The 21,002-nt window shown below is 41.7% G+C and overlaps 2 protein-coding genes across 11 annotated transcripts in view; one reads left to right on the forward strand and one right to left on the reverse strand.

The window, feature by feature from the left end:
• bbox1 (butyrobetaine (gamma), 2-oxoglutarate dioxygenase (gamma-butyrobetaine hydroxylase) 1) overlaps positions 1-11,164 on the forward strand; it is a 29,546-nt gene extending 18,382 nt beyond the window's left edge. Inside the window, exons 4-8 of the mRNA XM_069659088.1 lie at positions 4,563-4,761; positions 5,616-5,721; positions 5,892-6,088; positions 6,547-6,713; positions 8,810-11,164. Coding sequence (XP_069515189.1) covers positions 4,563-4,761; positions 5,616-5,721; positions 5,892-6,088; positions 6,547-6,713; positions 8,810-8,970 — 830 coding nt within the window. The 3' untranslated portion in view covers positions 8,971-11,164. The remainder of the gene's footprint in view (positions 1-4,562; positions 4,762-5,615; positions 5,722-5,891; positions 6,089-6,546; positions 6,714-8,809) is intronic.
• A 73-nt stretch (positions 11,165-11,237) lies between these two features.
• madd (MAP-kinase activating death domain) overlaps positions 11,238-21,002 on the reverse strand; it is a 58,530-nt gene continuing 48,765 nt past the window's right edge. For 5 of the 10 annotated variants that reach the window (XM_069675565.1, XM_069675408.1, XM_069675158.1 and 2 more), the window contains 3 exons: positions 18,926-18,995; positions 16,513-16,559; positions 11,238-14,408 (listed from right to left, as the gene is read on the reverse strand). In XM_069675565.1, coding sequence (XP_069531666.1) covers positions 14,295-14,408; positions 16,513-16,559; positions 18,926-18,995 — 231 coding nt within the window. In that variant the 3' untranslated portion in view covers positions 11,238-14,294. The remainder of the gene's footprint in view (positions 14,409-16,512; positions 16,560-18,925; positions 18,996-21,002) is intronic. The other 5 variants (XM_069675489.1, XM_069675709.1, XM_069675323.1 and 2 more) reach the window with 2 other exon arrangements.

Here is a 21,002-nt window from a genome sequence, read left to right on the forward strand (position 1 = left end):
TGGGGACCATTTAATCTGAAGTCATATTGTAATTTGTTTTCATCTCTAAATGGTTCTTTTAGTGAACCTAACAGCTTGAATCTAATTGATAAAGTCTCTTCTCTTTTATTTTCTCATCCAAATATAAAGGGGGGTTGTTTTATGCCCATCTGGCTCTGAGCCCTCCGCTGTGCATTCCTCAGTCTGCCCATTGAAGTGAGCTGATCGGAGCTCTGTGATAAACCTGCACCAAGTCAAAACAAAAGCTCTGTAGATAACTGCAGTGATTCACACAGCTTTGAAGGCGCTCCCTGCTGCAGCGCAAGGGCGATGCAGACTTCTGAGCTTAAACAGAGCACAGTGAGGGGAGAGCCGAACTGCCATGAGCTGCCTGACAGCCACAGGAGCCGCGGCTTCAGGTTCCCTCATCTGGAAAAGCCACCGAGCAGACCACGGCTGAGGGAGGAACAGGAGAGGGGATTAAACACATATACTATCTTGTCAGACTGTCAGAGGCGTCCCTGCAAAATCACAACAGCACATGCCTGCCTGTTAAAAGAGCAGGATTTTACACACATGAGCAGATTAATCAAAGCCTGGAGTATTTCATTTTTTGACATTTGGAGGAAATGAGAACAAGCTGTGTCATATCACTGCCTTTAAGTTGGCTAACTTAGCTAATAGTTCCTCATTTGTATGAAACAGTTATGGAGCAACTTTAGTCTCTTTTAGCTCTGATTTGGTCTCTTCTGAATATACAACTCTTCAGCTGCTAAATGCTTCAGCTAGTTGCTAGTTTGCTTATTTGTCTGTCTGCTGTTTGATGCTGAAAAGATGTACTGTGTTCATTAGAACGTGTTTGCTGAAAACAGGCACTTGCTGTGAGCACAGATTATTCTAAGAGAGGTCAAAATGAACCAAAGCGTCGAGTTGTGGGCCTGGTGTCTACATTGAGCCGATCTCGGATCCCATCAGCTATAGTCATACGATGATATGGACTCTGGGGACACCTGTGAACATGCCGGGGCCTGTAGCCGGCGGTTAGTGATAAACGACTTCCTTTTCCGCGTGCTGCATTGTTGACAGAAAAAGAAACCCTTTTTCTTGTCTTACCTTTGCTGAAATTTCAACATCATGATGCAGATTTGTAAGAAGCAAAAATGAAGCTTTGTCAGGTTTTTAAAATGCTCGTTTGTTGAATGGAGGTCGAATCCATAATTTCTGATGCATTCAAGGAAGTCAGGGAATCTGAACGCTGAACGGCTTTCGTGACACAGCGTCAGGGAATTTATCACAATTGGATTGTTAGCTGTTAGCATGCAGATGTCTGTTTATAGAGATTAATAAGAAGCTAAATCGTTGTCAGATAGCTGCTGAAGGGAACCGAGATGTCTTTACGGCGCATTGCGTATCACCATTCTACATTTCTATGTAGAATCTGTAAATGTTATTAAGCTAAAACCTGATTTAAAGCTACTATAAAGCTACATACCTGAATGATAATTCAGCCCAGGTTCACCACTACGAGCAATTTCATACATTGTTATTGTGGCAATTGTTAATTACAGAATGTAGAGATATCATCAGATATATCCTAATATCAAAAATATAACTTATCCTCGGTATGTCCTTGCCCTACTTTTATTGATAGGTATTAGGTCACTGGATTATTACTCCTAATGCATTAACATATAAGCAGCATTTTAGGATGTCAGAAAGCTGACAAGACAGCATGACATCACACTTAAGATGGCAGCATTAATTGAAGAAAACCTTGAAATACCCTTGACAGAACATAAACAAACAAGCACAGTCAGAACATTACAACCACATCATAAATCTGAATCTGAAAAGTAACCATTGTTTAATTAAAAACCTTTGAGAAAACATGTGTAATCATCCACCTGTGGCTCTGTTTGATCTGCTCTAAATTGAGTTTTGTTGACATGGCCTTTTTTTGTTCGGCCAGCGGGAGCAGACAAATGACTGGAGCCTCCTGGTCATCCTTCGAAATCCAAGATTTGTGATTAGCTTTCCCGGTTAAAACAAGCAAACGTGAGGAGCTGATAAAGTTCCCATCTCTTGGTTCGACCCAGCTCGACAGCAGCGAGCGTGATAAGTGTTCAAAATGAGCTTTGAGCTGAACTGCAGCCAGGACTTCACAGCTGATGTATATGCTCACTGCGACCTGCGCTGTAGCCTCTTTGTCACGGGTGACACCCCAAACCACGGGGCCAAAACACCGCCGAGCCCGTACAAGACATCCAGGTCCAGTTTCACAGGAGTAATTGTAACATTCGGGCTTGACCTTTGCCCCAGTTTCTCATTCTCCGCCTTTGTTTCCCTCCGCCCTCTTGACAAGTTTTAACAAGCGGGGGGTTCCTGACCCTTTGAACCATGCGGCCAGAGGCTGATTGTTTGTGACAACAGCCTGGAGGGAGGTCCGCGAGCCCTGATGATCACTGTGTTCCTGACTGATGTTGCATCTGTGCGCTGTGTGCCTCACTGCTGTGACAGAAAGAGGCACTGAAATTCCTCAGCACCAGTTAAAGACTGTGTGTTGCAACTGTAAATCTTCACGGCCTTCGGAGCGAACAGGCACTTTGTCTTTTAATCTTTCAGACACTTTGGAGACGATAAATCATGCATAAAGTTCGCCCTGCTGCGTGTCCGTCTCCTGCAGCCTTGTAATGTGTTTGTGATGCAGCTATTTGAGAAGTTGTTTGGAGGGTTGTTTGGTTCTGGAAAGAGACACAAGGAGTAGCCACAAACATCAGACAGGTACACAGTCTTCTCAGCTAAACCCTCCTCCTCATCCTCCTCCTGCAAATGTACTTAGCAGCTGTTTCTGAGGAAGTCACTGGAGAGAGTCTGCATGGAAAAAGGAGTCGGGCCAGCTGGGTGGAGAGCGGTGGGAGGATTTTTTCCACTTCTGTCTGTCTGACAGAGAGAGGCTGATTTTTTTTTCTCAGCCAGCTATTCATCCTGAAGTCTGCAGACCGTCGCATGCAGTGGCAAGCTGCAGACTTTTAAAATGACAAAGGGGACCTGTAAAGTATAAATTTAAGGTTTCCTTTCTCTAACAAAACACAAATACGATCTGTCACAGTTGTGGGCACTTGTGATGTCTTTTTAACATTTACGATGATTTTTAAGCCTGAAAAAATGTAAATGTGTTTAATTTGATTGTGAAATTGTGTGTTTTGACTTGATTACATTCACTCTTTACACACCAGACAGAATTCGACTTTCCTCATGTCGTCTTAGAAAAAAAAAACGCAGGTAGCAGCAATATGTGTTGATGGAAACCTTAAATGAGAGGCCATGCTCTATAGCTCACTCCTGCAGCACGTCTGGCTGGTTCTGGTTCATTTTATCAGTTGGACTAAACAGTAGGATAACGTCAACACATGTGTCCTGAGTGAAAACATTCGTAACTTTGTGAATGGGAGCTTTCATTGGAGAATCCTCAGGGATGGCTGTAACGTATGCCTGTGTTAAAAGAAACTGCTAATATCATCTGATCAGTTAAACAGCCGTTACATTTATTTATATGACATCAAAGAAGGATATGCAGGATCTCACTCAACAACACAGGGTTAGAACTGATAGATACATACATAGATGTAAGATGATTGATTGTTTTTTTTGTTCTATCTAAGGACTTTTTGCCACACTCTGTACAGAGCCTCCCATAAGTACATAAAGTGTGTGCAAAATCACTTACTACTATATACTATTTACCACTGTGTAGTGATTTTGCAGTGCTGTTTGACGTATTAGCATACCCGGCTGCACGGTGGTGCAGTGGTTAGCGCTGCTGCCTCGTCTAGAAGCTAGAAGTGGGCCTTGCTGTGTGGAGTTTGCATGTTCTCCCCGTGCACGCGTGGGTTCCCTCCACATACTCCGGCTTCCTCCCACAGTCCAAAGACATGCTCGTCAGGTTCATTGGTGACGTTGCCCGTAGGTGTGGGTGTCAGCGCGAAAGGTTGTCTGTCTCTGTGTCAGTCCTGTGATTGACTGGCGATCAGTCCAGGGTGTAACCCCACCTGATGTATCTGTGCAGTTGATCATTTGCTGGTGAGCTCACCTGATAGTCATCTACACAGAACTCCCTGTATACTGAATAGTAGTGAATGATTTCAGACACAACCATAAATACGTTATACCCCATGATATAACCACATGAAAGACACCAGGTACACCCACTTTTATTAACATATCTTTACACCCACACACTTGACAATCACTGGTGAGCTTTGTTACGTGATGCTGCGGCAGAGAGGACAAAACTCCTCTCAAAGGGTGTTTGTTTTCAGGCTAAAACTTTTTATGTAACATCTGATAAAGTTGCTATGAAACGCAGCAGTTGTGCTCTTGTTGTCTTGTGTTTGTTTGTTTGTTTGTTTAACGGAGCAGCCACGGGACAGGCCAAAAACTCACTGTAGGGTGGAAAAGCTTCATGTTGGAGCACGCCAGCTGCAGATTATTTCCAGTCAGACAAACAAAACCCCTCAAAAAAGCTTTTCTATATGTATGTAAATCTCTGCTAAGATGAAATGACATTTCTTTGGTCGTTTCAGAGCGTTATTACTGGGACTCCAAACTGCGCATCCCCACAGCAGACTACCAGGAAGTCCTGCATGACGATAAGGCGGCACTGGCCTGGCTCTCAGCCCTGCGGCGCGTTGGCATCGTCTACCTGAAGGGGGCTCCAGCGGAGCAGGGCCATGTGGCCAGACTCGCTGAGAGGATCGGCTATCTCAGGCTGACATTTTACGGGTAAGAACACATCCATTTTTCTGCAGTCTTCTTCAGCCAAGTCACTGTTTAATGATCAGACTCCTCACTAAATCAGCAATTTTCCTCTGATCATATTTTAGCTGGAGCAGAGTCCAGGGAGTGTTATTATTAAAATTACACAAAATATCTTTATTTACTTTCTATTTCCAGGGAATCAGGAGGAAAAACAGCCACATATCATGATGAAAGAACTTCTCAGATTCTCACTTTTCAAAATGAATGTTCAGGAAAATATGTCCACAAGTCAATTATGTGTAACTTTGATTCATTTTGGGTCCATGGAGACGCTCAGAGAGTGTCAGTGGGCCTTCCATCACACCAGAGTTCATCGCTCTGACTTACCGCGGAGCTGATTACTTGAGGACAGAGACGAGGAAAACAACTTTAAAGCATTCCAGCTTTTTTTTAAGAGGAATTACCTGGTGCACTCAGTCAGAACAGAGGTTTGGAGCGTAAAGCTTCCCCTCTGCCAGCGGATGAGCTCATACTGTTGGAAGCACAGAGACTGCAGACTTAAGCTGAAGGCCTGCCATCAGAGAAAGTAGACCGTTTTTACGAGTCGGGCATCCAAACGAGGCATGCAAACAGAACATGGAAGATAACTTTACCTCATTAGTGCTCGACTCCTGCTGCATCTCAATGAAGTGTCGACTTCAGAGGCTGCAGACTGCGCATTCCTGTGAAGCTGCCCACTTCCCCCTCAGGGAACCCTGCAAAGTTCATCTCATCTCTCTCTCTTTCTCCTCACTGCCTAATTGTCGCTGCTTATCTTCTGAAGCCAAAGTTAAATAATTAACGAGGAGTTTATTAATGAATGTTATCTTTGTCCTCAGGCACACATGGCAAGTCCAGGACAAATACAATGCAAACAATGTAGCCTACACTTCAGGAAAGCTCAGTCTCCACACAGACTACCCTGCACTGCACTTTGCACCTGGAGTGAGTAAACCGGATTTGAACGGTCTATTAGGAGCATCAGACAGAGATGGTATCACTTATGAGTTTATGTGCTGCTTTTATAAGGTTGTTTCAATACCGGAATTTGTGGTTTTATGTCCTTGAAGTTGTAAAACGAGCATTTGTGCTGCATGTGTGTTTGGCGGCTGCAGGTACAGTTCCTTCACTGCATCAATCAGGCGGTGGAGGGAGGGGAGAGTGAGGTGGTGGACGGCTTCCACATGGCCGAGCAGCTGCAGAGAGAAGACCCAGAGGCCTTCAGGACGCTCACCTCGCTCCCCGTGGACTTCACCGACACGGGGACGGACTACTGCGACTTCATGCTGCAGTCTAAGAAATGCATCATCGAGTAAGTGGAGAGGAGCTGTCAGATCTCCTGTTGTTTTTATTTTTCACACATTTACAGTCGCAGTGTGAAGCAGAAGCACTTTGACACTCTAAAGTGACCTTCATTTGAAAAAGATGCTGTGATACAGCCCTGTAGTTTGTTTGATTTTAAATGAGACACTGCCATCTGCTGTTCAGAATGATAATGTCCCACTATACTCACTGTAGCCTCCAAAATCATGTCTGTGAATCTGTAACATATCGGAATATAAAGAAAGTGCCTGCCAAGAGTTCAAAGGTGATCTCTCCTAATAGCTTGTTTGTCCCACCAACAGGCCTATAGTCACATTTTTGGAGTTTATAAAGTAACTACTGGTTCAATTATTGTCCAACCAATTAATCAGCGAATGGTTTCAGCTCTTAAACCCATGATTTATACTAATTTGACGTTCAATTTGTCCGTCCTCTATCTCTCTGCAGCGTCGATGCGAAGGGCCGAGTCGCGAGGATAAACTACAACAACGCCACCAGAGACTCGGTGCTGGACGCGCCCTTACATCAGGTTCAGCCCTTCTACAGAGCGCTGAAGACCTTTGTGAATATCATGAACCGACCACAGAACGTGGTCACGTACAACATGCAGCCAGGTCAGTGTGCCTCTCAAAAACCCAACCACTATAACTCAACAAGTATAAGACGATGTGTCTGCAAAGCCTCCTAATCACAGGTGGAGGCTTGAGAGGGTTTTAGAAGCACAAAACACTGATTCAAAGGATGAAAGAGGGAAATAACTTCAACAAAGGACAAGAAAAAACTGTAGTAAAATCTGCAGGATATTCAGGCTTATAATAATCACAACATGAACTTGCACAGTGAGTTAGAACAACAGCTTTGACGTCATCAAGGTCACAATGACATCACAGAGGTCTATTTCATTTTGCTCTCTGTAGATCAAATCAGATTTCCAAAGTCCGGCGTAACCCTCTCTAAATAATCACTGCTCGGCAAAGAGTCTGCAGCATCAAGTGACAGAGAGAGTAATGACATTGTGCGAGACATTCAGGACGTCAGAGGACAGCAGGAGGGCACGATTAGTAGGGAGACAGCGTTTTCGACGGCAGCGTGCAGGGTTCAAGCTGCCATGTTGGAAGTCATCCATCCTCATGAAGTGTCCTTGAGGTTGTTGTAGGTGTTCAGGGTGCTTCAAACAAACCTGTTTGTATGTGGCGTCCGATAGCAAAAGTGTTTAAACCGACACAAAACTGGGCAAAAAGCCAGCGTCGGAGAGAAGGACAGGCGTGATGAAGTGACCCTTCACTAAAACCCCCTCACTTTATTATAATTTACAGGCCTAGCTTAGCAACTGTAACTCTACAGGGCAGGACTGTCAGACTTTGTCCCAATGTTGAATAAGCCTTTAGTAGGTCCATCACACCTGTGTTCTGTTCTCCTGAGCGTACAAATAGTTACTGTGTGTGTGTATGTGATCACTGTGATGGTTGTATGTGCGGCTCTGTTCATCTGTTTTCATTGTATCTCTTGCTTTGCTTTTTTGGTGCTTGATTGCTATGTGGTGTGTCTGATGTGCATTGGATGCATGCTTTTCTGATTTTTAGATGTTATTCATGATTGGTTTGGGTTTTTTTTTTGTAAAGCACACTGAGCTTACCTGCAATGAAATGTGCTTCAAAGATTGCTATTGCTAGTAAGGGGGATCTATTGGCATTTCAAAGGTCAGAGGGGGTGAAGTTTTTAGCTTTTCACAAACCGAAAAACAGAAGATCAAAAGTGTCAGATATTCATCAAACGCTTCTTTCAGCTTTTACGTAAAAGCAAATTAAAGCATGTCTAGCTAACTAACTTACTATGTACCTTTACAAGAACAGGAAGTTTGTCATTTCAGTAATTTTTTATTTGTATTTATTTTATTGTCATTTTATTTTGTAGTTAAAAACAACTTAAAACACAAGAAAAGCCTGCTTACAAATAGCACAGCAACTGTGTTGAAACTGGTTCTGGATATTACTATGTTCTAGATTAGGTAACGTTAGCATCTCTGTTCTTCTCTTTATTAAACCTGGGTAAGTTTGCACTCCAGCAAATGCTACCTGAGAAAGCTTTAAGTTACATTAAGTCCACATCCTAAAAGTTTGCTATCTTGCAACATTAAAGTGTTTAAAAATAGGGAAAAGTTAGAGTCAAATTACAGCCTGATACATTTTCCTTATCATACTCGTATTACACAGACTGACAAACTCTACGGTGCATTAAAAGAATGTTGTTTCATTATTTCCATGTAATGCTGATGACTTTCAGCACAGGACATACAGCAGAACCCTCCTACTTTTAGCATGATGTAATGTATGTAGCCCTAAAGCTCATATTTAAGATGTCTTTTACAAGATTTTGATTTTAAGTCGGGGTGAAATATTAAAAAAGTCAGACGGCGTTTTCCGGGCAACTCACAGAGCTAGCATAGCTTAATTAGCTTGCTAGCTCAAGTTGATGAAATCAGCCAGCAACAGTTTTTATTTCTGTCAATAAAAGTGACAGTGTGCCCTTTCCCCTAAAAGAACTGTACATTGCAAGTGGTTAATCTGCCATTATCTGTGTTGTGTGCAGTATGGATGCCATGCCAGAATCAAAAGCTTGACAGCAACAGTAACTTTAGGGGATCAGAGGTTCAGGCCTTTGATCCTACTAATTGTTCTGTTAATGATCTTTGTACGTTGTTGTGTTTCAGGCGACCTGGTAACCTTCGATAACTGGCGTCTGCTGCACGGGCGGAGGAGCTACATCAGCAGACCGGACAGATTGAGACACCTGGAGGGCGCCTACCTGGACTGGGACGAAGTCATGTCTCGCCTCCGGATTCTCCGCAGCTCCGTTCAGGATAACGTATGAGCTCCAGCCGATGTTAAGCGTCTATATTTCTGGTAGCTTTACAGCCTTTACAGAGCCTCTACACTGTGTTTAAGGTGGATTTACACGACAAGCTCAGCTGAATGTTGCTTCTTGAAATGTTTGGTAAACAGAGGGCAAAGTGCAAAGACATGGAACTATCTGACATCAGTTGAAGAGCTAAATCTCTGACTGTGACGTAGTTCAGCATTATTATTATTATGATGTATTACATGGTGATTTAGAGTGAGGCTGCATTTCTTTAGAGTAGTAACATTTCAGACGTGCAGCAGTGCAACGCCTCAATGCAAATATTAAGAGCAACTCCTTGCTTTCAAATCTAAAGGTGCTTTTGAAGTCTTTTATAAGCTTAAGTTTTCTACATTATCCTGGGAACTCTACAGTACGATTATAAAAGAGTCATTTCATAGGTGTTATATTGATCTTTCCCCACTTCTCTGGTTGAATTGGCTGAAGACATCCGGGCTGTCTCACAAAATAACCTATTCACTATAAAACGAAAAACATAAGCTGTGTGGCATCTTGTTTGATGAGAATCATGTGGCCAAAATGTATATTTATTACCCTCTTCATTACATAAAAACAGCTGTCGATTATTGTATATTTGGAGAAGTGAAGAGGGACAGATTTTAAGACGGCCCAGATTTAAATTCTATTTTCTTTTACCTGAGTCTCAGTTCTTCTTTTCCTCGCCGCGTGCTCCAGTTTCTTGCTACCTCTACGCTGCCTCCTGTGCCTACACAAAGGATGAGATGTCCTTGACTTCCCGTCTCTCTGCAGAGTTACAGTCTGAATTCAGATTTGCCTTAAGATACAGCACAGTAGCTGTACTAGAAGTGACACTCAAAGTTACTGTAATTTGGTTTAACTGTACTTTTCCTCATCACCCTGGTGGCTTCACTCATTCCTGTCCTTTAGATCAATGCATTTTAAATTTGGGGATTTTATACACTGTTAGAAAATTCTACTTAAATCATGTGACAACATCGGAGCATCTCAAACATTCATCTCAAAGTGTTGAGGGGTTTATTCATGATCAGAGTGGATAAATTTTAATCTGTTTTGCAGAAAGGATTTGAAAAACACAAATGTAAAAATCTCTGGATAATCCATGAAACTCCCTGTCACTCGATTCCACAGGAACTATTTCTTTAGTAAAAAAGTCGCTCCCCTGTGAGTATCAGGATTACAGAACTATTTTATTCAAAGACCAAATGCTGTTTTCTTTATTATTCTTTTTTAAATTAGTAACATTTAATACCTCTCTCTCCTCCACTGTGATGTTATTTGGACTCAAGTTTCAGAGTGAGTACCTTTTGTGCCAGACGCCACCAGGGTTAAGAAGAATGACTTGCAGGTAGTTTTGATGTCAAACAGAAAGATAAACGGGTCATTCTGATACCTTTGATGCGTTTCTATATTATTAACAACATCACAATGTGCTCATGTCTCAATATGGCCAGTTTGTGTTTGCTTTATTCTCTGCTGTTACTGAAAATTGATTTCTGCATCTGTTTCATCTTTTCCTGTTGTAAAAGAGCCCAGAGATGTCCGCCTTTACTGCAACGCTATTACATGCATTTTATGTAACTTTAAGGACCAGTGTGAAGGATTTAGGAGCATCTAATACAAATGTATATTTTAAATAGTGTAGAAGTAAGAATCATGTTTGTGTTGGCGAAGAATTCTTTATCCTACAGAGGGATGGGGTCCTTTTCCACAGAGCCACAATGTTACGCTGCCAAATTTGTACATAGCCGAAAACAGACAAACCAAACTCTGGCTTTTAAGACGACCCTTTATGTTTTTCATGTTTTGCAGCACCATAGGTTCTCTACATACTCAGGAGAGGTGGGGAGCAGTTAGAAGTCAGTTGCTCAAACATAGCTGCTTTACATGCTTGTAAATCCAACACACTGCTCCTTTAAGATGATGTCAAAGACAATATGGATGTACTTCCATAGCAAAAAACTAAATCAGGTAAAGTCTGATCAGGTGTTCAGACATGCTTACCAGAGATGGGTGTGATATAAGATTCATTCTTGGTGTCAGCTGAAACCTTTCCCCTTCTTTCAGTCTTAATGATTGTACTGGTGTTAAAGATGGACTCAAACTGTTAAACTCCATGTGTACGAGGTTTGTTTCACTGACTAAAATAAATCTTTACAGCTTCAAATGTCTGCTTGCTTACACATTAAATCTGTACACTTCAATACATCTTTATGAAAGGACAACGGACTGCACTGAGCTTCATTTGCGACAACTTTATTATTTTGCCAAAGCTGTACATATTCTATAAATACTTTTCAAATACTGGAATACTTACACCTACATCTCATTTCATGTTTTCCCTCTCGTTACAGCAGCTGGCTCGTACACTGACAGAGATGAGGTGTAATAATCCAGTTAAAAAAAAAAAGGTCCTTGTAACTTAAGCAGAAAGAGCTGTGTCCCAATCACAAACCAGCTTCAGAGATGCTTCAGATCGACTTCTGTCATTTCTTTTATTAATGGAACAGCATCTTCTGAGTATCCGACCAATCGCTTTCCTTTGCACAGTTAAATCACTAAAATACAAGCTTGTCAGAATCAAAAACATCTTCCAGTGATAGAACTGTACCTATATATTGCTGATCTGGAGAAACCGTTTACCACATGAACACACACAAACCCACACACACACACGCACGCACACACTCTCACGGTGAAAGTCAATGTGCCAGCGATAGGACCAACCGTTCTTTACTATCACAGAACAGAAACAACATTAAGACTCGATGATCTCCTCGGGGAGCAGATGACCACAGCTGTAGGCGTTCAGCACGACAGAGAGATCAAACACAGGGCGGAGAACTGCTGCTGCCAGTTTGGAGGGTCTTACACGTTTGTCACAGCTCAGTCTGTGATGTGAGAACTGGTGAAGATTTAAAGTGAGGTGAAATGAAGATGAAACGCCAAACAGCCCCGCCATATTCTGCGATCAGAAGCTCGTTATTAAAGGTCTTTTTTTTTTGAGGAAAACAATTTCTGCTTAAAAATGTGATTTTTTTAAGTGAATTTCTTAAAAATTCAACTATTTTTAACTACTTTCTTACATTTCTTTTGACGAAATTGCAAGTAAAAACTCCAGCACACTGTCCAACTTGCATAAATTACATTTAATGTTATATATATATATAGGTTATACATACATTTAAATAAATATATTTTCTGCAACTTGGACAGTGTGCGGGAGTTAACTTATATTTTTGACAGATTTCTTCCTCTCCTGCACACCTGTTCCATGAAACATGTGCAAAGTTTTTCTCTACATTTTTTGGACGATTCATCGCTAAGAAAATAATTGTTACTTCCAGCCTTAGTGTTAACAGAAGAGGCATTGTTGCCTGGATGCTGCCAAACGCTGCCAGAGTTTTTCAAACATGATGCATTAAAAGAAATGCTGAAGTGGCTGAAAATAATTGGAAGCTGCATTTTCTCCCCCCCCCCCCATATTATCTCATGGCCTGTGTCAGACATTGCGACTATAAATTGTTGCATTTATTTATTTATGTTTAGCCGTTATAGCTGCAGAGAGAGGTCAAAGAGACGACTATGTAAATGAATTCCTAGGCACAGATCAGAAGAGGCACAGCAGAAGACGTGTAACTACCTCTGACAAAGGCCATCAGAAAAAGGGACCCTGAAACGAAAGTTTAAATAACAAACCAAATCCTATTAGTTCTTCAATCCAGCAATGTTGGCAGACTTGGAAGAAAAGGAAAATGTCTTGTTAATATAACTTGGAGGGTTACTCCAACCTCACTCCTTCTGCTATCCCTGTATTTGCCCAATTTAGTTATGTAACTACAGTGCGTTTACAAGTAACTATGCTTGTTTTTTTATGTGATTTATTGACAGCAGTAGGAAACTTGCTGTAACTGCTTATTTGTTTTAAATATTAGGAAGAACCACTCGCAGTGAGATTTAAATCATTCACAAAGCAGCACTCCAAATTACATGCTATGGCTTAACATGCATTAGAGCCTGTTGAGGTTTGGTTTCAGCAACTTGAACCGACAGCATCACAAAGACACATTTTACGTGATTTATAAAGGCGGAATTCAAATGAGAAAATGAACTGTGCCATTCCTGCCAACCCATACAATCTCCCCCGCCTGCTGTTGTTAAAAAAACACCTGCTGCGACATCACAGATTGGCGGTGTGGCCTGTGCCGAAAGCTCCAGAGTCTGCACCCCCGGAGAGCAGCGCAGCAGCAGTTTTTAACCCCGTGTGTGATTCGGATTTCAAAGGACAAACTTGATACAGTCATGTCAAACTGAAGTCATCATATTCACTTCAATAAACACGAACTATAGAAAACAAAAGGTCTTTCTTACATTCTTCACCCTGTGGACGCCGGGTAACTTAAGAAAACCTGGCTCTGGCAATGGCTAACTACTTATTAAGTATTGCACATCTAGCAAATCAACATTTGTAACATCGTTTTTTTTCCAGAGAAATGTACAGTCAATATATGTATATATTAAATAAATACTATATATAGAAATATATATAATATTTATTTTAATCCTCATAGTAACATGCAATTGATAACAGCAGACCACAGACGAGAAATTGTACAGTAGAACTAGAACAGTAATCCGAGAACACTCACATTATTTTAGGGTTCAAACACTTTGGAGAAGCGTTTACATGCGGTGCTCTGGTGCAGTATACAGTAGCTTTTTCTATTATGGGATGTCCTGCACTACATGAGGGTCTCCGGATGTTTTAACTCGGACAGACTGGAACTTTACAGTAACGACATATCACAGAACAACTCACACAGTTGTATGGAGACAGATATGAGGGAGAGGAGGGGGATCTACTCTGTAGTGGCTTTTCAAGGCTGTGCATGGGACCTGCATGCACCGTGTGCCTCGGGGAAATCCCTCACATCTCCTATCGGTAAAAACATTTGGGTCTTGGCAGCGGGAACAGTAGAAGAGCTCGAGGGGAGTCACTTCTCCCACAATGCGGAGCAGGCAAACATTTAGCTAGTCGGTATGATCAGCAGGACGACAGCGATGAGGAAGTATTTACACGACATCACAGACCAAACACGTTTACACAACAGGGACTAAAAAGGGTCTGAGGCTTGTATGTACAGGAGGAGGGAGCGGGGGTTGTGTGCTTAGACTAAACTTAGGGATTGTCAGAAGTCTGTGGTTTCAGAGCTGAGATGCCGTTTCAAGTAGAGAGGCACACCGAGGGGGAGAGAGGGGAGGGAGAGTGGGGGGAAGAGGGGTGCACGGGATGTGGACTAGCTAGGAAGAGGTCTTGGTGACAGAAGCTTGGGTTTTCCTTCGGCCTCCTTCCCCTTCACTGCCGCCACGTAGGAGAAAAGGCAGAGGACGGAGTAACAGATCTGATGTGCCTGCAGGAGGGAAAATAACAGTGAGGGAAGTAATGGCTCAGGTGTGAAGACACATACGTGTTAAGTCAGAAATAACACAAGCAGAAACTTTAGGAATATTGCCTTATTCAGTATTTAAAGAATCCTGTAAAGTTTGATGATGTTCTGATGGGAAAGTGAGCTTAAGTGGAGCATTTTGCAAACAACAGCTATCAATGTAAATATGTAAAGAATGCACACTAAATTCAAAAGCTCTGCAAAGGCATGCAACATGTTTGTGCGACCATGTGGACTCACACAACCTGTTCTGTTGAGTGACTGTAAACATTGCATGTTAACTCCCGCACACTGTCCAACCTGCAGAAAATACATATATTCGCTTGCAACGTTTCGGTGCTCGACCATCAGGCAAACGGCACCGAAACATTGCAAGCAAATAAATGTATTTTCTGCAGGTTGTGCGGGAGTTGAAATTTTGACATACATATTCTCCTTCGCATACATGGTTCATCATGCTATGCAATTATTCCGTGCAATTATTTCTGATAGACTGTGCAATATCACAGCAACAAAAATGACCCCTGCATATCTTTCGACACGGAACAATGTGTACATAGTGTGAATAATTTAATTATTTTTCATATGTTTCATATGTCATACTTTTTATTGCCACCTGTACTTATAGTCTAGTTTTATAACTTTATTTAATTGTGAGCAGCTGTAACGAGTACATTTCCCCTGTGGGGGATCAATAAAGCTGATCTTATCTTAAGATGAGTTTGTTGCGCCTTTGAGCTTCTGACAGCTAAAGAATTAAACTCCAGTGTTGATCGAGCTTACGTGTGCTTTGCAACTATATTCACTCTTACATACTGTATTTTTATTGTTCTTTTTACTCATATTTGTTCTTTTATTTGAGTCGTGTTTTAAGCCTGTAAAGCACTTTGGTCAACCGTAGTTGTTCTAAATGTGCTACATAAAGAAACTTTGACTTGACTTTGAATTTCATTTGCTCTACACTAGTTAGTTAAAGCTCCTGTGAGGAGTTTTTAGACAGTTATGAAATTAATTCTGATTACTTGATATGAGCTACAAATGCAAACCAGACCATCAGCGACGAGATTGATTATGTCTATATAGATATTTTTAATGGCTGAAACCTCTGGCGGGGGTAGGCGTCAGACAAAGCGGTTAACTGCACGCTGCCTTTGTTTACATTTTGCTGGCCAAAAATTAAAAGTGAGTGATACATATGACATGACATATGATCCACCACTTAAAGCATGTCCAGGACAAAATCAGCAAAGAGATTAGAGGTATGACTTTGTCCAGAGGGGGCGCCAACATCAACACAATACAAAAGTTCCTCACAGGAGCTTTAATGAAACAATGAAAAACACAAACGACGAGAGTTCATCTGGCTTTGTTGCTTACTTCCCTGCCAATGACATGGACGTAAGCTATGTGTTTGTTTGCCTGCCAACTGCTGAGTAATATTCTAAACATCATGAAACTATTCATAAAGTCAGTCTCACATGTGATTATGTGCTCAGTTATATTTAATGTTTGTAAACATGTCACTGTAGGAACCATGGTTGTGTTAACTTCGAAAAGAGCTGCAACCAAACGCTCATAGGTTCTGGTTCTTAAACAAACAGCACAACAGCGCTGGGTGGAATAACTGCCTGAATGAGTAAAAACCACTGTAGTTTTGTGAATTCCCCTCACTGGTGAAGCATAGCTGTTAAAACTGCTTCACTTTCTCTTCAGGATAAGATTTAAGTTATGTGGAGCTACAGTATTACGTGGAGATCATGTGAAGACTGCAGAGGCACATTTCTTAGATTAGGCTGAGGATGATGATGCTCTCAAATGCTGCTGTAATCTTTAGATAACCCTTTAAATCCACACACTTTATTAAGCAAGTGTTCGGTACTTGTTTTGATGTTATAGTGTCACATTTTAGACTGAAGTTCCTGTCAGACTTCCTGGTTTAGAGAGGACTGAATAAGAGTAGTGTTTGTCAGATACAAAAGTCAGACAGTGTAAGACACACCTTGTGACTAACTCTCTACATGCACTGCTAATAAATATTGACTCAGTCCGAGGAGTGTTCAGGACTCACCATGGGTGTCTTGTACTTGTGGATCACCACTTCTTTAGTTTCAGGAACTATGCCGGTGCAAGAGACAAAACAAAGAATTCAAAGGCAGCAGGAACCCTCAATGTGTGAGAGCTTTGAGGGTTAAAGGGAAGGACTTTGAACAAGTGTCAGATGGATGTGGGCCAAGAAGAGTCCAAGTACACAGTCAGGACTCTGGGTAAAAACGCCCAGGTGGCTTGTCTACCTCAGGTTGTTGAATCCTGGTTTTAATAATGATACATTTTATTAATTTAATATAAAATCCATCAAAGCGTATCGGCCTGTGTTAGTGTCAAATTTAAGGATTAAAAGATTCATATGGGAAGGGAGAGTATTAAATGTGAGCTTGTGACTTGTTGAGACGTTCATGGCCCACAAAATGGACAAATAAAACCACACATTTTCTATAACAAGAGACCGCAAAGGTTTTAAAGTTTGAAATATGATGAAGGAATAAACACAAGAAGAAGAAACCTCCCCTCCCCGACCTTGTTCCCCTCCAGTGAACTGAGAGCTAAAGGACATCACAGAGAAGCAGCCACAAGAGGCCAAACTCGTTTGACCCCGGGACCCCGTCACTGTCCACAGCACAGATTGACTTTTCATTAGTAACTGTGAACCCGTAGCAGAGATGAGGAGGCTGAGACACATGAAGGAGGAGGAGGAGGAGGAGGAGGAGGAGGGAGGGGGGCTGGAAAATGTTAAATCCCTCTGCTCAGTCCCCCACAAAAACAACAGCCCCACCAAAGATCTCCACATGCTGAGATACAGAGGCAGGCCTTCAGAGAGCGAACACAACATGAGAGAGACGGGATGTGGGGGTGAGCTCCGAAATGAAAAGCGAGTGATGAAGGAAGCAGAGGGAAAACTCGTGGTGCGAGAAGAGAAAGAAAATAATCAATGAAAAGGGTCGAGTGAGGAAGTACTGTCTGCATTGAGTAAGAAAGGTGACAACACTTTACCTGCTGGAGAATGAAGGTTTTCATAGTGGCAAAGATGAGGGCAACATTACAAAAGCAGCACAGAGACACGGCAGTAACCCAGCCTGGCACTCTACTCCAACCCCTGACCATCCTCTGCTGCACAGTTACGCTCACAGTGAAACCTTTTACCTTCAGAGTGGACGGAGGATTGTTGCCTCGCTGTCAATGTTTCTGATTCTAATGAAGCAACGTATTCTGTGCTTAGGTTACCCAATTTAACCAACAACAGGTTAGTCTGTCTCTACACGTTCTGACTTCCCTACTCTGTTTTTATTGAAGAGGTAAGTCACAAACATGTTGATTCATATTTTTAAAAGGCTAAAGTATTTACAGAAATATCTGGCTGCTGTCGTTTTAAGCGAACTCAAACACTCAAACAGGAGGAAATTGTAAACTTTTTGGGGACTATTTTCAGCCATGGAATTATACACATCAGGTGCTCCGGTGTGTATTTCTAGCGGCAGCACAGTGTGAGAGGGAATTACCGTTAAATCCTGAATTTAAGATGCAGTTTTGGGGGGTATCATGGAGGCCAAAAAAAAGGTAATTTGAACACTATTTCAATTTATTTAAATTTAAAACACATTCAGAACATACAAATTATATCCTACCATCTGTTTCCGTCACGTCGAGTTTGCAATGCTGCTAGCTACCTGTGCGGTAGTTGAGCTCAGCCTACGGTAACGAGGATGGCGGCTGCACTTGCGCCGCTTGTCGTGACAAAGCTTTAGCTAGATTATAGTGCCATTGTTTTTTTTGGGAAGGAAAAAATGTAATAATAGTGCATCTTATACACTAAAATTATACAGTAATTGAAGTAACTACAGTGTTTGTGTTCATGGTAAAGGATGAACATGTCACCATGGGCAAAGGTGAGGCTCATTAATGTGTCTTTAATAGTACTGGGGAAAACAATGGAGATCTATGGCAAATTGTACTGTTTTTTGTCTTTTCATAGATGTGCCAATGTAAAAAAAAAAACAGAATATATGCAAATGTTTGCCTTCTTTTTTCATAGATTTGATCATATTTGCGAATTTTAGCAACAAGAATCTCTTAGTTTTCTTTGTAGATGGGTAAAAATCCTATTTAAAAACTTTCCTTGTTACATTTTAAGGAGAAGTTTTAACTTTAAGTTGTGTATTTACTAACTTTCTGTCCTCAAACTTGTGTGTTAAGTTTCAGAGCCTGTGTCCCTGCTCCAAAGCAGCCATGCGACTAAAAGAAAGCCACGTCTTTGAAGAATTCATCACTTCCCTAATCACCTACAGACATCGGTGTCTGGTTGTCCCTCGAGGAGAGCCAGTACCCAATTTAGTGAACCCTTATTAGCTCTCGTCAACACATTAGCCATGGAGCTGAGTTACTGCCGTGCCGAGTACAGGCCTAGAATCAATAGATGGTGTAATTACCAAATTCCTCCAGGACAAAGACTCCCTTCACTGTATTGCACTTTTTAATGTGACTCAGCTCTATGAAAACCTAAAAACAAACAAAAAACAAAAAAACAAGACAGAACATTATTAACTCAACAACACTGGATGAAAAGTAAACACTTCATATTTAAATAAATTAACCATGTTAAACTTGTTTTATTCAGTATGAAAGGTCAAAATAAAACAACTACACATGGAGTGCAAGCTTTTAACAGCTAACGAAAGAAAAGAAAAGCACACTATGAGAAGTTTCCATGATCAAACGCATACATGGGCGACGGTTAAATGAGGAGAAATGCATTTAGCCTGCTCAAAGCTCAGAACTAATTCAACATGACTTATTTCATCAATGACGTGTAACAGAAGTGGAAAATTTATAGTTATATTTGAATATAAACAGCAAAAAGTAGATCAAAACACACATTTCTATTTATGCTCGGAGATGCATATGGCCCATATGATGCATACATGGAAGTTCCATACAAAAATGTAGACAAGGACACAAAATTAGGTTTGCCATACAGCTACAACAGTGAAAAGAAAAGATAGAGAAAAACAAAAAGGAAAACCCAATAAGATGTAACTGCTAATAAGCAAACACAGCAGAGGTTGTGTACCTTCCGCTCCTTGCAGGGGGAGAGAGCATGGGAGAGAAATGGTTTGGATTATTATCGGACAGAAGAGCACAAACACTCGACGACACTCCGAGAGGGCGCTAACCGCAGGAGCCTCGTGTGGATTCAAAATCAAGAATCTAGCTAAGAAGTTACCAGAGCCAATATGGAAAAAAAACACAAGAAGAATCAGCCCCAAAAACTAGCAAAAAAAGAGAAAAATAAAAGAGGGCTAAGAGGTTTGACTAGGGTATTGAGATCTGGATTCACCTTTGATTTCCTGGACTTTATACATCTCAGTCCCCCAGAGCCCTCCATGCCTCCTCCTCCAGCAACAACGGCTGGCACCAACACCACCGCTCACACAGCAGCACAGATAAATGAGGGCAGTCACTGATGGACAAGTTTATCTCGCTATGACATGTGATGTCACCTCCCACAACGTCTCGCTGCAGAGCTGCCAGGAGCACACCCAGTGCTGCTCACTTTTAATCTGAGTTTACACATTTTAAAAAAGGCTACTGAATTCATAGAATGTATATAGGAAGTGGATGAAGCCTCCTGGTCTATGAATTGAAGCCAATTGTAGAAGTGCCTAAAACCTGTGCTACTTCTGATGGCCAACAGAGGGCGACTCCACTGGTTGCAGGAAGAAGACTGAACTGCTAAACTGGAAATGCAACCCGATTTTATCTTGAAAGCTCTTGCGTGTATGCTTGACAGCAGCGGTCTGCAGCCTGACTGTCATGTGAAAACATTGCATCATCCAGTAACCCTTTTCCTAATTAGTTTATGGTCTCCAGTGCTAGTTTCTAGTCTTTTTTTAACACAGCATGATCCTCCTTTTGTACATTAAGGCCCCCTTAAAGACCCCCTCCAGTGCAAATCCAGTGTTTAACCTTGTAAACATCTCCATGTGGTGTTTCATGTGCTACAAGACATATCAGGGACAACATCAGCAGTCACCTCCATGGCTGGGCCTGTCTGCTTTCAAACTGCAGTGTACCAAGGACAGGCTGAACAACACGTTTTCAGATTGGCAGGTTTGAGACGTCACAAACCTAAGGAGCCAATCCCGTGAATGGACGGGGTGACGCTATGCATATCATTATGTGTAACCTATGGCAACCACTTCTGCGATGCGTGAGCCGGCTGTAACCGTCATCGTAATTTTTGCTAAATTCTAACGTTGACGTTACTACTACTAATGACTACATTTAAAGCTAGCTAAGTTTCAACCAGTTACCGCTAAACGACAGCAGAGACGAGTGCTGTTTGGCGGTTGCAAATGTGCATAGTGGGCGGGGACTATGTCGATTCAGGAATTTTTAATGAGGGAGAAGGAGGAGATGCCTTGGGAGGATTTTTACAAGGTAAGTAAACGTATTTTGCAGAAAAAAACATATTAGACACAATTTATTATTTCAAGCAGAGCATTT

The sequence above is a fragment of the Semicossyphus pulcher genome, unplaced genomic scaffold (assembly GCF_022749685.1).
Source record: "Semicossyphus pulcher isolate SPU_LCO1_2020_fin unplaced genomic scaffold, fSemPul1.0.p SCAF_1, whole genome shotgun sequence".
NCBI lineage: Eukaryota > Metazoa > Chordata > Actinopteri > Labriformes > Labridae > Semicossyphus > Semicossyphus pulcher.